At 53.1% G+C, this 13,032-nt stretch overlaps 1 protein-coding gene across 1 annotated transcript in view; it reads left to right on the forward strand.

Annotated features, from left to right (window-relative positions):
* The window catches only part of Myo7b (myosin VIIB), a 67,183-nt gene extending 54,182 nt beyond the window's left edge, over positions 1-13,001 (forward strand). The window contains exons 28-46 of the mRNA XM_035439059.1: positions 206-433; positions 1,391-1,558; positions 2,623-2,740; positions 2,832-2,958; positions 3,950-4,113; positions 4,995-5,176; positions 5,867-5,997; positions 6,153-6,310; positions 6,737-6,890; positions 7,370-7,525; positions 8,487-8,592; positions 9,829-9,942; positions 10,234-10,321; positions 10,609-10,715; positions 10,921-11,106; positions 11,349-11,465; positions 12,148-12,231; positions 12,351-12,470; positions 12,851-13,001. Of these exons, the coding sequence (XP_035294950.1) occupies positions 206-433; positions 1,391-1,558; positions 2,623-2,740; positions 2,832-2,958; positions 3,950-4,113; positions 4,995-5,176; positions 5,867-5,997; positions 6,153-6,310; positions 6,737-6,890; positions 7,370-7,525; positions 8,487-8,592; positions 9,829-9,942; positions 10,234-10,321; positions 10,609-10,715; positions 10,921-11,106; positions 11,349-11,465; positions 12,148-12,231; positions 12,351-12,470; positions 12,851-12,952 (2,610 nt within the window). The 3' untranslated portion in view covers positions 12,953-13,001. The remainder of the gene's footprint in view (positions 1-205; positions 434-1,390; positions 1,559-2,622; positions 2,741-2,831; positions 2,959-3,949; positions 4,114-4,994; positions 5,177-5,866; positions 5,998-6,152; positions 6,311-6,736; positions 6,891-7,369; positions 7,526-8,486; positions 8,593-9,828; positions 9,943-10,233; positions 10,322-10,608; positions 10,716-10,920; positions 11,107-11,348; positions 11,466-12,147; positions 12,232-12,350; positions 12,471-12,850) is intronic.
* Positions 13,002-13,032: the final 31 nt, after the last annotated feature.

Here is a 13,032-nt window from a genome sequence, read left to right on the forward strand (position 1 = left end):
GCATGCAAATGCACACATAAATACATGTGCATACAAAAAGAGGAAAAAAGAAGCTTTGGTGCCCAAGTGGACTTGGGAGTGGCTTCTTGGCCCACACAGGGCATCACCATTCCTGTCTTCCACATAGGGTGTTAAGGGTAGATGTCTGCATGGGTCATGGCACATACCAGCTGTTAACTCCATTTGCCCCCAATTCTGGCCTCAGTTCTGGTCCTTGGGCAGTGACTGTGACCATGTGATGGATGCTGTGGCCCAGTGTGAACAACTGGCCCAGGAGAGGGGAGAGAGCCAGCGCCAGGCCCCCTGGCGCATCTACTTCCGGAAGGAGTTCTTCACTCCCTGGCATGACTCCCGGGAGGATCCTGTGAGCACCGAACTCATTTACTGCCAAGTCCTCCGTGGAGTGTGGTCTGGCGAGTATAATTTTGAGAAGGTGAGGAGCCCTGAGAAGTAGCCCCATTCCTAGCCTGTGGCCATTGGGATGCTCCACAATAGGGGGACCCAGAGGCATTGGGAGTGATAAAGAATGTGGCAGATAGGAGGCAGAAGGATGAAGGATGGGAAGTAGTTACAGGGTACCGGTGTAGGGTCTATGCTCTGGGTACAGCCATCTCCCCCCAGGCCTGGCTTGTGTCTTCTTCCTGTGGGTTGCAGGTTGGTTTGGGCATCTGGGCTCCTTGGCACCCACAGAATCAGGCCTTCCTATCTGCCTAGGCTGTCTGGCCTCTCATAGCAGCTGCTCAGTGTAGCAGCAGGTCCTGGGAATCAGGAACATGGCCTCAGACCTGGAGCTGTAACTCAGCTGGTAGACTTGACTCCTGGCACTGCATAGACCGAGCATGATAGTGAACACCTGTAATCCCAGAAACTGGGAGGTGGAGGCAAGAGGAGCCCAAGTTCAAGGCTATCCTTGGACACATAGGGTGTTTGAGGCCAGCCTGAGATATGTGAGATATCCTGAGCTTGGGGGAGGGGGCTGGAAAGAGGGGGAAGAGGAGGGAGAAAATGTAGAAGAGGAAGATGAGAAAAAGAAGGGGAGGAGGGGGGTGGAGAAGAGGAGCCTTGGGTTCACATCTGGAATGGAGAAAATGCCAAGAGCGCTATCAATGGGGTGCACTGTGGCGATGTGGCAGCAGGTGCAAACACTGTGCCACATCAGGAGGCTAGTCTTGGGACCCAGCAGCCACAGCCATCCCAGACATCTGCCTGGAAAGGACGGCCACTGTGCTCTCTTGGCATGAGCGGACCATACCCACTTAGAGCAGCAGGTGGCTGCTCCTGCTTCCTACCTTGTATGAGTGGCTGGTGAGTCCCACCATGCTGAGGCAGGAGCAGCCTCGTGTGGGCCCTTACTCATGCTTCTCATGCTCCCGCTGTTGCTGGCACACAGGAGGAAGAACTGGTGGGGTTGCTGGCCCGGCACTGCTATGTGCAGCTTGGGGCCACGGTGAAGAGTGACGCTGTTCGGGAACTGCTGCCCAGCTGTGTTCCCTCCAAGCTGTACCGGACCAAGTCTCCAGAGAAGTGGGCTAGCATTGTCACCGCTGCCCATGCCAAGGTCAGCCTGTGGCAGGCTGGGCACTCTGGCCCTGAGCCTTTCTTTGAGAGATGAGAGGGATGAATCTCCTCCCCGCTTCCCACATTCCAGGGGTCAGGAAGCTTTAGCAGGCACAACCCTGACTCAAGGGACAAATGTCTCCTTAGGCTTAACACCTCACCACAGGTTCCTGCTGTCTGTCCCCCTCCCTTTTGGTCTTAAGTTTTTCTGCCCAGCAACACCTAGTTGGCCCTGTCTTCCAGGGCTAGAGATTCCACAGCCACTGAATGTTGACAATTCTGTGGCCGTGACATAGGCTCATCATTACCCCTCTTTGTGCTCACCTCCAAGCTTCTCAATGTCCCCTCACCTGGCACGTGGGAAATCTTAGGTCAGTGTGCAGACATCTTAAGTGTTTGGTATATGTGGCAAATGGCTAAAGCACTGCTCATATATGATGTGGCCATTAACATATGCCAAACGTCAGCACATGAATGTTGCAAAGTAAAAACAAGAACTGAAATTTGGTCCATTACAGACACAGCACAGTGGAACATGTTAGGAAGGGAAAAGACAAGCCAGATAAAGAAAGGAACTAGAAGGAAGATAGAAGCACAAAAAGAAAGCCAGAATGAGGTACCCAGGATCCAGGGACATACAGCAAGATGGTCACCATAGACATGCATTGGCAAGAGTAAAGCTATGGTTGTCAGTTTGCTGTTGCTGTGATGAAACAGCTGAGATGATGCTCTTAAAAAGAGGGAGGGGTATGTAAGATGGCTCAGTGGATAAAGAGCTTGCTGTGCAAGACTGACAACCCGAGTTCAGATCTACAAGCCTGTGAAAAGCTGGATGATGGAGCACAAGCATGTGCAATCCCAGTGTACACCTGCAGGGGGACAGGAGGCAGGGACATGAGAATTTCCAGAACCCTGGGGGCCAACAACCTAGCCCATGAAACAGTGAGCAGCAAGAGACCTTGTGTCAACTTGGTGGAAGGCGAGGACCAACACTGGAGGTTGTCCTCTTCCCTTCCACATGGCAGGGTGATGGAGACGGTATCTGGGGTTTTCCACTCCATATAGGCCCCGTATACCCAGTCAAAAGCCACACCACTGGCAGTGAAGGAGCAGACGGTGGAGGCTGCCCGTTTGCTGTGGCCCCTGCTCTTCTCCCGGCTGTTTGAAGTCACCACACTCTCTGGTAAGAGCGTCTGGTATGGTGGGGTTGGGGAGGATAGGGAGCTGCTCCTGATGGCCAGCATGGCCTTCACTCTGGGTTACCTTCTGGCCAGGCCCCCGCCTTCCCAAGACACAGCTGATTTTGGCCATTAACTGGAAGGGGATGTACTTCCTGGACCAAAAGGAAAGGACACTGTTGGAGTTGTCCTTCACCGAGGTCATGGGTCTGATCGCCAACAGGTAAACCTCAAGCCTGTTACTTCACAGCCTGAGTCCTTGGTTTAGATGTGTGTGGAACTCAAGAACAAATATGGAGAGGGGGAACTTTTGTCCTCAAGCGCCAGGCTGCAGTAGCAGGACAAGTATAACAACCACAGAACTTAGGGACCCTCCACTCCTAGGGTTCTCAACCCTAGAGATTCTTCTAAGCAGTCTGGGAAGTCCTCCCCAGGTTCCACTACAGCTCCTTGATCACAGTCTTGACAGGTGACCTATACCAGGTACACAGTACCACTGTTCCCTGGGGTCAACTGCCCAGTCCTTTCCTGGACTACTGAAGTCCTCACAGCACCCTTGTTGTATGAGTGAATTGTCTTGTTGCCATGCAAAACTATCTGGCATAAGCAACTTAAGGAAGGAAGGGTTCGCTCTGACTCACAGTTTGAGGGTACAGTCCATCATGGCAGGCGAGGCAGGCAGCTGGTCCCACTGTGTCCACAGTCAAGAAGCAGAGAGAGACAAAGGCTGCTACTTGGCTCACTTTCTCCTTTCTACTCAGTCAGAGATCTGAGCCTGTGTAATGCTCCACCCACACAGAAGGTGGGTCTTTCCACATCAGTTAATCTAGAAACCCTATCAGATATACCTAGACCTTTGTTACATAGATGATCTAGATGCTAACAAGGTGACAATCAGTATTAACTATCTCACCCATTCTATAGAGAAGTAAACTGAGACACACCAACTAGGTAACTGTCCCAAACTCCAGGGTAATCCTATAGCATTCTGTGTGATGTTCCTTACCATCTTCTCAGATGTACATTTGGGAGAGTGGTGCACCCCACTGCCTCCGAGACCCAAAGATCTGCTGATCACTTGTCCATCACCTAAGGTGCTCCCTTGTTTCCCCATATGTAGCAATGGATTTGTCACCGTCTCAAAGGCTTCTTGGGTTTGTGAACCATAAAGAGTAGGGCAGACCCCAGGTCACACTGCCACTTTGTGCCCTCAGGGAGGCCCCAGGTGGACAGAGAATGCTCCTGTCCACACTACATGAAGAGTACGAGTTTGTCTCCCCCAGCAGCGTGGCCATTGCAGAGATGGTGGCCTTGTTCCTAGGAGGCTTGAAGGAGAGGTCTGTGTTCGCCATGGCCCTGCAAGACAGGAAGGCCACAGGTGCCTATTGGGAAAGGGAAGGGGTGGCAGCTCATGGGTGGAGAAGGGTGGCTTTCTCATATCCACAAGGCACAAAGCAAGGCGTAGAGACACAGGCATCCATACTATAGGGTCAACAAGTCTCCATCTGAAGGAGCTAAAGGAGGGGAGGTCTTATACACACCCCACCAGGGCCACCAGTGCTTGCAATCACTGGCAAGGTTAACTCATACCTGGAGAGACTTACACACCATCCCCACAACCATCCTATTATCACATTTTACAGACACCAGACCAGAGGCTTAGGGGGGGAAATAGTTCACACAGCTTCCCTGAAAGCCCTTATTCCAACAGAGCTAGGCTGGAACCTATAGGCCATCATCAGGCTCCAGACCTCAGCCACAGAGACTGATTACATTGTAGGCAAACTGGCTGGAAATCAGAAGGGCTCTGTGGAAACCCTTCAGCTGGCGAGGAACATCAGACCAGAGAGGGTTTCCCTGTTATCCCTTTAGTCCTCACTCATGGTCATCTAGGAAATGCCATCAGAGGCTTACAGATCTGCACATGGGCTCAGAGGTCAGATCACAGAGCACTCCGGCCAGGCATGTAAACCACCAGCTGCCTCCTGCCCCACCCCTACCCAGCTCCTGGTCAGGCCCCAGAAGTCTATTATTAGGCTGGAGCCATCGTGAGAATTCCCATGCCCTGACTGCCCAGGGCACATTTCTACACCATCCTCTCAGAGTGGCTTTGGACCCATGATTATGTGTCTCAGTTTCTTCATATGCTAAAGAATACCATCTCTGAAATAAATGTCAGTGTAGTCTGACAAAGAGGGACTTTGGCGACCTCTCAGCAAATGTGGCATTCTTGTCTCTATCTGTGACCGGGACCTGCAGATGATGCTACCCTTCTGCCCTTCAAGAAAGGGGACTTGCTGATCCTGACCAAGAAACAGGGACTGTCGGCCTCAGAAAATTGGGTCCCAGGCCAGAATGACAGAACAGGCAAGACGGGGCTGGTACCTATGGCCTACCTGTACATCATCCCCTCGATCACCAAGCCCTCAGCCCAGCTGCTGGTATGTCACACGCACATCTCTGATCAGCTGGGGCACAGTGAGCAGGGTCCCTGGTATGCTTAGCCTGGGACCTCACTCACCGTCTTCCTTTTAGAGATCCAGAAGGGCCACCCATGTGGCCTTAGGGCAGCTCTGTCAATCCGTGTTGACCCCGAGTGATGGTGAAATTGGCATATTTATGCAGGCACTTAGTAGGTGTTCAGTGAAGGTTGTTCTCTTCCCCGAATATGGAAATGTCCTGGGGACAAACTCAACCTTCCTGATCCCAGAGTGTCCACATCATGTCCTCCACCAAGGACACCCCTTGCCAGCCAGCCCCAAGAACTGTGCTTTGGGAAGCCAGAGACTGGCCTGCAACTCAAGGCTGCCATCCACAGCAGCTCCCAAATCCCTGACCAGAGATGTCCTAGGGAAAGAGAGCCGTGGGTCATGAGACCCAGAGTTGCCACACCCTGAGAACAGGGTGGGACAGACTCCACAGCTAGTTGTTGCTAATCTAACTAAAGAAAAGGAACATCTTAGAGGGAGGGGTCCAATCAACTTGGTCACATAAACTGCGGGTGCCTATTGCCCCTGTGTTCTGACCTCTTGCAACTCACTGAGACAGCTAAAAAAGGAAAAGCCTAGGGGAAGAGCCTTGTGGACAGTGGCCCCCGGGTAACCTTGTCCCCTCCCTCCCCGCCCCCTCAGAGCTTGCTGGCTATGTCACCAGAGAAACGGAAGCTGGCAACCCAGGAGGTGCGGGCTGCAGAGCCACTGCTTGAGGAGCAGGCCACAGAGTCACCATACACCCTGGAGGAGTTCTCTTACCAGTTTTTCAGGTACACTTTTCCCACTCCAAAGGCTGCCAGAAGGCTGAGGTGGCAGGTGCATGGCCGTGGGTACAGGGAGAGGAAGGCAGCAGCCACTGTGAGGGACCAAACAGGGCCAGAGAAAGCCTCGGCACAGGCCCTTAAAACAGCTCTGTCTCTGGCAGGGCCCCAGACAAGGAGACCATCAGCAGGGCCGCAATGCCTATGGCGCGTAGCCGAGGCCATCTGTGGGCCTACTCCCCAGAGCCACTGCGCCAGCCGCTGCTCAAATGTGTCCATGAAAAAGCCAAACTTCGGGATGCAGCCTGCCAGATCTTCCTTGATATCCTTCCTACCAGCCTATCTATCCTAGATGCCGCAAGCCTACAGGTGTACCCACCTAGGTGTACTCCAGGCCCACAGCCACCTATGATGGGTCAGGCTTTATGTGAGAAAGCACCCTGCAGAGTCAATGCTCAGTTCCCTGCATGGATATCTGAGATTCCAGTAAAGGGCCTGGAGAAAATTTCCATATGGAGTGGGGCCCAACTTGGGGACCAGTGTGTGAGCATGGATCAGGATTTAGAGTATACACTGGTCTGGAGGTCAATTTGGGACTTGATTCAGGGGGTCAGTGTGAGCATGGTCTAGGGGTCAGTGAGTGGCTTGGTTCAGGGTTCAGCCTGGGCCCCTGGGGTAGCATTGGGCCAGGCTCTGGTGCAGGTTTAGCCTGAGGCTGCCTGGGTACTGTTCTCCTTCACAGTCACACCCATTCTCAAGTACACAGGCGACTACCCTTCCCGGCAGTCCTGGCACAGCCTGGAGCTCACAGATCAGATGTTCTCGTTAGCCCAGCAGGACACAGCCCTTCAGGATGAACTCTACTGCCAGATTCTGAAGCAGTTGACCCACAACTCCATCAGGTTTGCTGAGGAATAGCCTCCTGTCCTAGGCCCCAGACTAGGCCTCTGCTAGGGGCAAACAGCCACATGCAGGTCTGGATTCACACACAGCCGCCGAAGCAACCATGAGAAGTCCAGGGCCCTGTGTGCTCTGCTAGTATCTGAGGATGGCTGACAAAGGAGGGACAGCCCTGCTTTGTACCCTGCCCACTGCCATCCTCCTTCTATGTGACCTGGGCAGGCTGTGGCCTCTCCGAACCCATTTCCATAAAGTGGACTGTAGTGCCCGTCTTGTCACCAGGGCATGAAAGTGCCCTGCTGCATTGGGCAGCTGGATCGCAGGCTGGCATAATGTAACCTTGGTGTGTACTATGTCCCCTTCCCCCTTCCCATCCAAGCTCCCAAACCCACAGGCCCAAGTGTTCTGTCTCTGTTTCTGAAGTGTCTGGTTGCCCTTGGCACAGCATCGAGCTCTGCCACTGATGGGAGCTACTCCACAGGTACAGTGAAGAGCGAGCCTGGCAGCTACTATGGCTCTGCACAGGCCTCTTCCCGCCAGGCAAAACGCTGCTGCCCCATGCTCAGAAATTCATAGACTCCCGGAAGAAGAAACCACTGGCTCCTGACTGCAGCCGCAGGCTCCACAGGGTTCTGAAGTAAGTCTGCTGCCTTGCACCCTAGAGCACCAACCCTGGGCTGGCTCAGGGGGAGTAAAGAGGGACATGACTCTGCATGACCTCATATACCCTGCTGGGAAGATGGGACCAGATGGTGGGAGGGGCAGGAGGCTCAGGAGGGTCTCAGGGAGGCCTGGGTGGTCAGAAATGCTTCTATCAGGATTGATAGCCATCTTACCCATGGCTCCCTTGCCCCACGATGTCCCAGGCATCTTAATCCAGCCCAGGGTGGCTGAGGTTAGAGGCCTGTCTCTCTTAACCCGCCCCCCATACAATCTCCTTCCTCTCTACTGTCATCAAGAGGGTCTGCCCATGGAGCTCTGTCAATCCCCATTTACCCTAGAGTGACAGTGAATTTGGCATGTTTATGCAGGCACTTAGTAGGTGCTCGATAAAGGTGGCTCTCCTCCTTTCACCATGGGTATATCCCATAAACAAACCCAACCTTCCTTGGCCCGTTTTTCGTTTCAAACATGAGCCCAGAGTGTCCATATTTTCCCCTGTCCCCTCAAGTCTCCTGCCTTCTCTATCTTGGCCTTGACCATGATGAACATGGGCTGACAGTGAGTATGAGTGGCCACATATAACTGCAGTCACGGAGGAAGTAGCATCCTTTGAAGGGCCATTCTGCAGTCTCCACTCCCCCACTACTCAATCTCCTGATCTGTGAACACAAGAACATTCCTGTCCATAGTACCATAGCCAGCAATCCCTGGTATTGCTAGGGAGCCCGTGTCCCCAGTTTTCTTGAAGGTAGTTGGGACTGGACTCATCTTTATCCCAGGGTCATAGGCAGAGCTCACCAGGCAGAGACAAACCCACAATGGTCATTGAGAGTTCTTGTTTCCAGCACCAGGCTAAATGCCTGAATTGAGGCTGGCAGTTTGGGTGGGTATAGGAATGAAAGGAGTGGCACTGTGGCTCACTCTGTCCTCCTCAGGATGGGACCTCGGAAGCAGCCCCCACATCACGTAGAGGTGAAGGCTGCTGAACAGAATGTCTCTAAACTACGCCATGAGGTCTACCTCCCCAATGATACCAGTGAGGTGAGTGCCAAGCCTGGCATCTGTAGTAAGTCTCAGGCCTCAGGAGGTTGCAAGACACATCCTCACCATCCCAGTGTGCTCTTTGTTCATTTAAATAGATCCATAGTCTAGGTTCCAAATGGACTTTCTCACCCCCACTGCCCCTTCCCACATCTGTATCATAGCATGCCTGCCTCCATACTCCAAGTCAACATGGGGAGCAATGCACTGAGTTAAGGGACCATGGCAAGGTTACCAGTGAGATTAGAGGAGGAACTATTCCATAGGTATGAGTTAAGATTCTCCACCAAGGAGGAAAAAGAAAGTAAGCCAGAGGCTGGGCAGTAAGGCTGAGCCTGGGGCTTGTGGGCCCCTGGAGACATCTATGGTGAGCAATAGCAGGGGGCCTTTGGCCCAGAGCTTGCCCTGGAGGCTTGGTGGGGCAGAAGGGACAGGTAGGAGGTAGGTGACCACTGGGCCCTAATTGTGATAAAGAAGGAACAAAGTAGAATGTGACCAATGCCACCCTTACAGCCTCCCCTGTACCACAAGAGCATCTGTGGCTTGGATACAGGGTCACAAAGGGCCAGACCTCCTGGGTATAGCCTGGGCCCAGGACAGTAAGAGATGGTACCAAGCAGTATGATATGTGGATGATTTTCTGGGCCCTGCCATTCTCCAGACAGAACATGGCCAGCCCAAGGCTTATAGATGACAAAAACAAGTCCAGGGTGGGGGTTCAGTCTTTAAAGTGCTTGCACACAAACAGGAGGACTCTAGTTCAGATCCCTGGCCCTTGAGTAACAGCTGGGCTCTATGGCACTGGGGAGGTAGAGACTCCCTGGAACTTATAGTCACCCTAGCCAAATGGATGAGTTCCACATTCAGTGGAGACCCTGTCTTAAAAATCAATGTGGAAAGCAATTAAGAAAGACACTTGAGTAAGTTGTCTTTAAAGGTGTGGGTGGTGCACACTTTTAATCCCAGCACTTGGGAGGCAGAGGCAGGTAAATCTGAGTTGGAGGACAGCCTGGTCTACAGAGTTAGTTCTAGGACGGTCTGGGCTACACAGAGAACCCTGTCTCAATGAGGTTCACCTCTGGCCTTCACATTCATGTGTACTCATGTGTACATACCTACATGTGCACATACCCACATGAATATGGACATATACACACATGTAAAGGAGGGTGTAGGCTTGGGAAACCTTCTTGCCTACACTGGGACCTGGGCCTCACCCACTATCTCCCTGTGCAGACAATGGAGGTGAACAGCAGTAGCCGGGTTCGAGACCTGTGTGAGGGCATTGCCACTAGGCTGAAGCTGGCCTCCTTGGATGGCTGTAGTCTCTTCATCAAGATCACAGACAAGGTGAGCAACTTGCTAGGCCAAGGAGTAGAGCAAGATCCTCTTGCCTGAGGAGGCCTCCCATGACCAGTAGACCTCAACTTACTCAGAACACTGTGCTAGCCAGGCCCTTCAGTGCACAGGTGGGCCGATTGGGATGAAGGCGGTGGAGTCTTGCAGTCAGCCCTCTTCTGGTCAACCCCAGTGAGCCTCCAGCCCACCCAGCCAAAACATGGTTTCTGGATCCAGCTCCACTGGGTCTCCTTGGAGGATACTCCTCAGAAACTGCCATACCTGCCTCTGCGTCTTCCCTAGGTCATCAGCCTGAAGGAAGGAGAGTTCTTTTTTGACAGCCTGAGGCAGGTATCTGACTGGGTGAAGAAGAACAGGCCCCAGAAAGAAGGTGAGGGGCATCTCTGTGGAAGGGGGTGATGGCTAACCCCCTGCAGGGTGAGAGAGAGGTAGCCAGGGCCCCACTTCATGGCGGGCGGGGGAGGGGATGTCCAGGGATATGTCTGATGGTAGCTCCTACATTGCTTGATGAAGATGAGTCAGGGAGGAGGAAGGACACAGACCTCCTCCAGGCAGAAAGCAGCAGGAGTCATGTGAAGGCCAGGAGTGTTTTCTTCAGGATTGAGTCTTTGGAGCCTGCTGGGATAGGCTTGGTGCCCACTGCCGCCCCTCTTCTAGGGGCCCCCATAACACTTCCCTACCAGGTGTTCTTCATGCGGAAATTGTGGCTCAACGTGACCCCCGGGAAGGATATGAATGCAGACACCATACTCCACTACCACCAGGTACCATCAGGGGCCCTCTTGGAGTCACAAGAGCCATTGCCATCCTATCCCAAACCAGTTCTGAGACATGGGAGAGAAGGGGGCCATGCTAGTCAGAAACTCTCCCCCAAGGTCCTCTGCCTTTGTTGCTAGTTAGTGAATGGGAAGGATAAGACACCACCCCCCAGGCTCCTGTCACCTAAGGCCCAGCACGTCTGCCACTCAGGAGTTACCCAAGTACCTTCGAGGATTTCACAAGTGCTCCCGGGAAGACGTCATCCACCTAGCAGGTCTCATCTATAGAGTCCAGTTTGGCTGTGACCAGTCTCAACTGGCTAGTGTCTCAAAGATCCTGAAGGAACTGGTACCTCAGAACCTCACACGACTGATGTCCTCCGAGGAGTGGAAAAAGGTCTTTAAGAGGGACTGAGTGGATGGGCAAGCTGCTTGGCTTGGGATGCGGGCTGCTTGCGCCTGGTCTTTCCCTGCCCTGTCCTTAGTACTTCTGAGGCCCTGCCCCTATGATGACTTCCAGATAGGTGGGCATTGCTCTGGCCTGAGTCTCAGAGCCCCTGGGTGTCCATGCCCTGTGTGTTGGGCTCCATCTGGGCAGGGCAGCCTGCCCAGGTTCTCAGTGGCCCTCTTTTCCATCAGAGCCTCCTTCTGGAATGTGACAAACACAAAAACAAGACCGTGGCAGAGGCCAAAGTGGAATTCCTGAAGTGGATCTGCCGCTGGCCTACCTTTGGGTCTGCCTTCTTTGAGGTGAAGGTAGGCTTTAATCCATGCCCAGCTCCTGCCCCTAAGCAGGCCCCATTCAGTTGAGCCCTCAGTGCCTATGACCCGAGTGTGTGTGTTCTAACTGCAGAAAAAGTGCCCCCCGGGGGGGGGGCTGAGGAGATGTCTGGATTGAGAAAGTGCTTGCCTTGCAAGCATAAGGACCTGAGTTTGAACCTCAGAACTCATGTGGAAACACAGTAACAAAGCTGGCTATAGTGTTGCCTGCTAGTAATGCTAGTGTTAGGGGGATGGAGATTGACTGCCAGCCAGCCTAGCCTATTTGGTGAGCTCCAGGACTGTGAGAGACTTTGTTTCAAAAATACATCGATACATGCAATACTTTCATACATATATACTTAATACATGCAACCCGTGAGATTGCTCTGTGGGCTAAGGCACTTGAACCCAAGTCTGATGACCTGAGTTCAAGCCTTAGGACCCACATTGGCTCCTGCACTTGTCCACTGACCTCTACTCATACATGCTATGTACACACACACACACAATAAATCCGTGTTTGACAAACAAAGGCGATTGGCACCTGAAGAATGACACCCAAGATTGAATTCCAACCTCTACACACCCTGTATATACATGGACACACATACAGATAGGAAGTAATTCCCTGACCCCCCTGGGCTTGTCTATAATCATTGTGTCTCTCCCTCCTCAGCAAACCTCTGAGCCTTCCTACCCAGACATTCTCCTCATCGCCATCAACAGACACGGGTTGCTACTCATCCACCCCAAGACCAAGGTAGAGCATCAGGGGCTGTGCAGGCAGCACAGCAGTCATCCAGTCTAGGGTGGACGTCTTTCTTCCTGTTTGTCCCTCCCCTGCAGCTAGCCTCCTGCCAATTGCCTCTCTGTCCACAGGAACTGCTGAACACCTACACTTTCACCAAGATCTCCAGCTGGAGTAGTGGCAGCACTTACTTCCACATGGCATTGGGGAGCCTGGGCCAGGGCAGCCGTTTGCTGTGTGAGACCTCTCTGGTGAGCACAGGCCCCCATCTCCCACCCCTCCACAGCATCCAGAGATGCTGGGGTGTTTTCATTACTCACTTCCACATGGAAGTTGCTCACTTTGAGAGGCTGCTTGCCCGGGACCAGGCTAAGCCAGCCAAGGCCTGTCAGGAAGTTAGACACTTCCCCAAGGCTGGCAGCCAGTGGTCATGTCCAAAGACAAAGATGATTCTGGGCCATGCCAGCCCATTCTGGGGAGAGGGAGAGTCCCCCATTCTGGGGACTCAGGTCCACTAGAACAAGCAGCAGCAAAGCCAAGGAGGGAGTTTGCTTTCCTCCTTCAGTTCTACCATGTGGCCTCAGGGCTCTCTCTGCACCCACAGCCTCTGACCCCACCCTGTCCTGCCTAGGGTTACAAGATGGATGACCTGCTGACTTCGTATGTACAGCAGATCATGAATGCAGTGAACAAACAGCGTGGCTTCAGGGCTCCAGCCCTGGCCAACCCCTAACAGGTCCCATCTGCACTCAGCCTTCCATGCCCGGCTTCCATCCTCTTCTCAGCACACCAGAGGCCAGCGAAGGTCTCAAG

This window comes from Cricetulus griseus, chromosome 2 (assembly GCF_003668045.3).
Source record: "Cricetulus griseus strain 17A/GY chromosome 2, alternate assembly CriGri-PICRH-1.0, whole genome shotgun sequence".
In the NCBI taxonomy this organism is placed as follows: domain Eukaryota; kingdom Metazoa; phylum Chordata; class Mammalia; order Rodentia; family Cricetidae; genus Cricetulus; species Cricetulus griseus.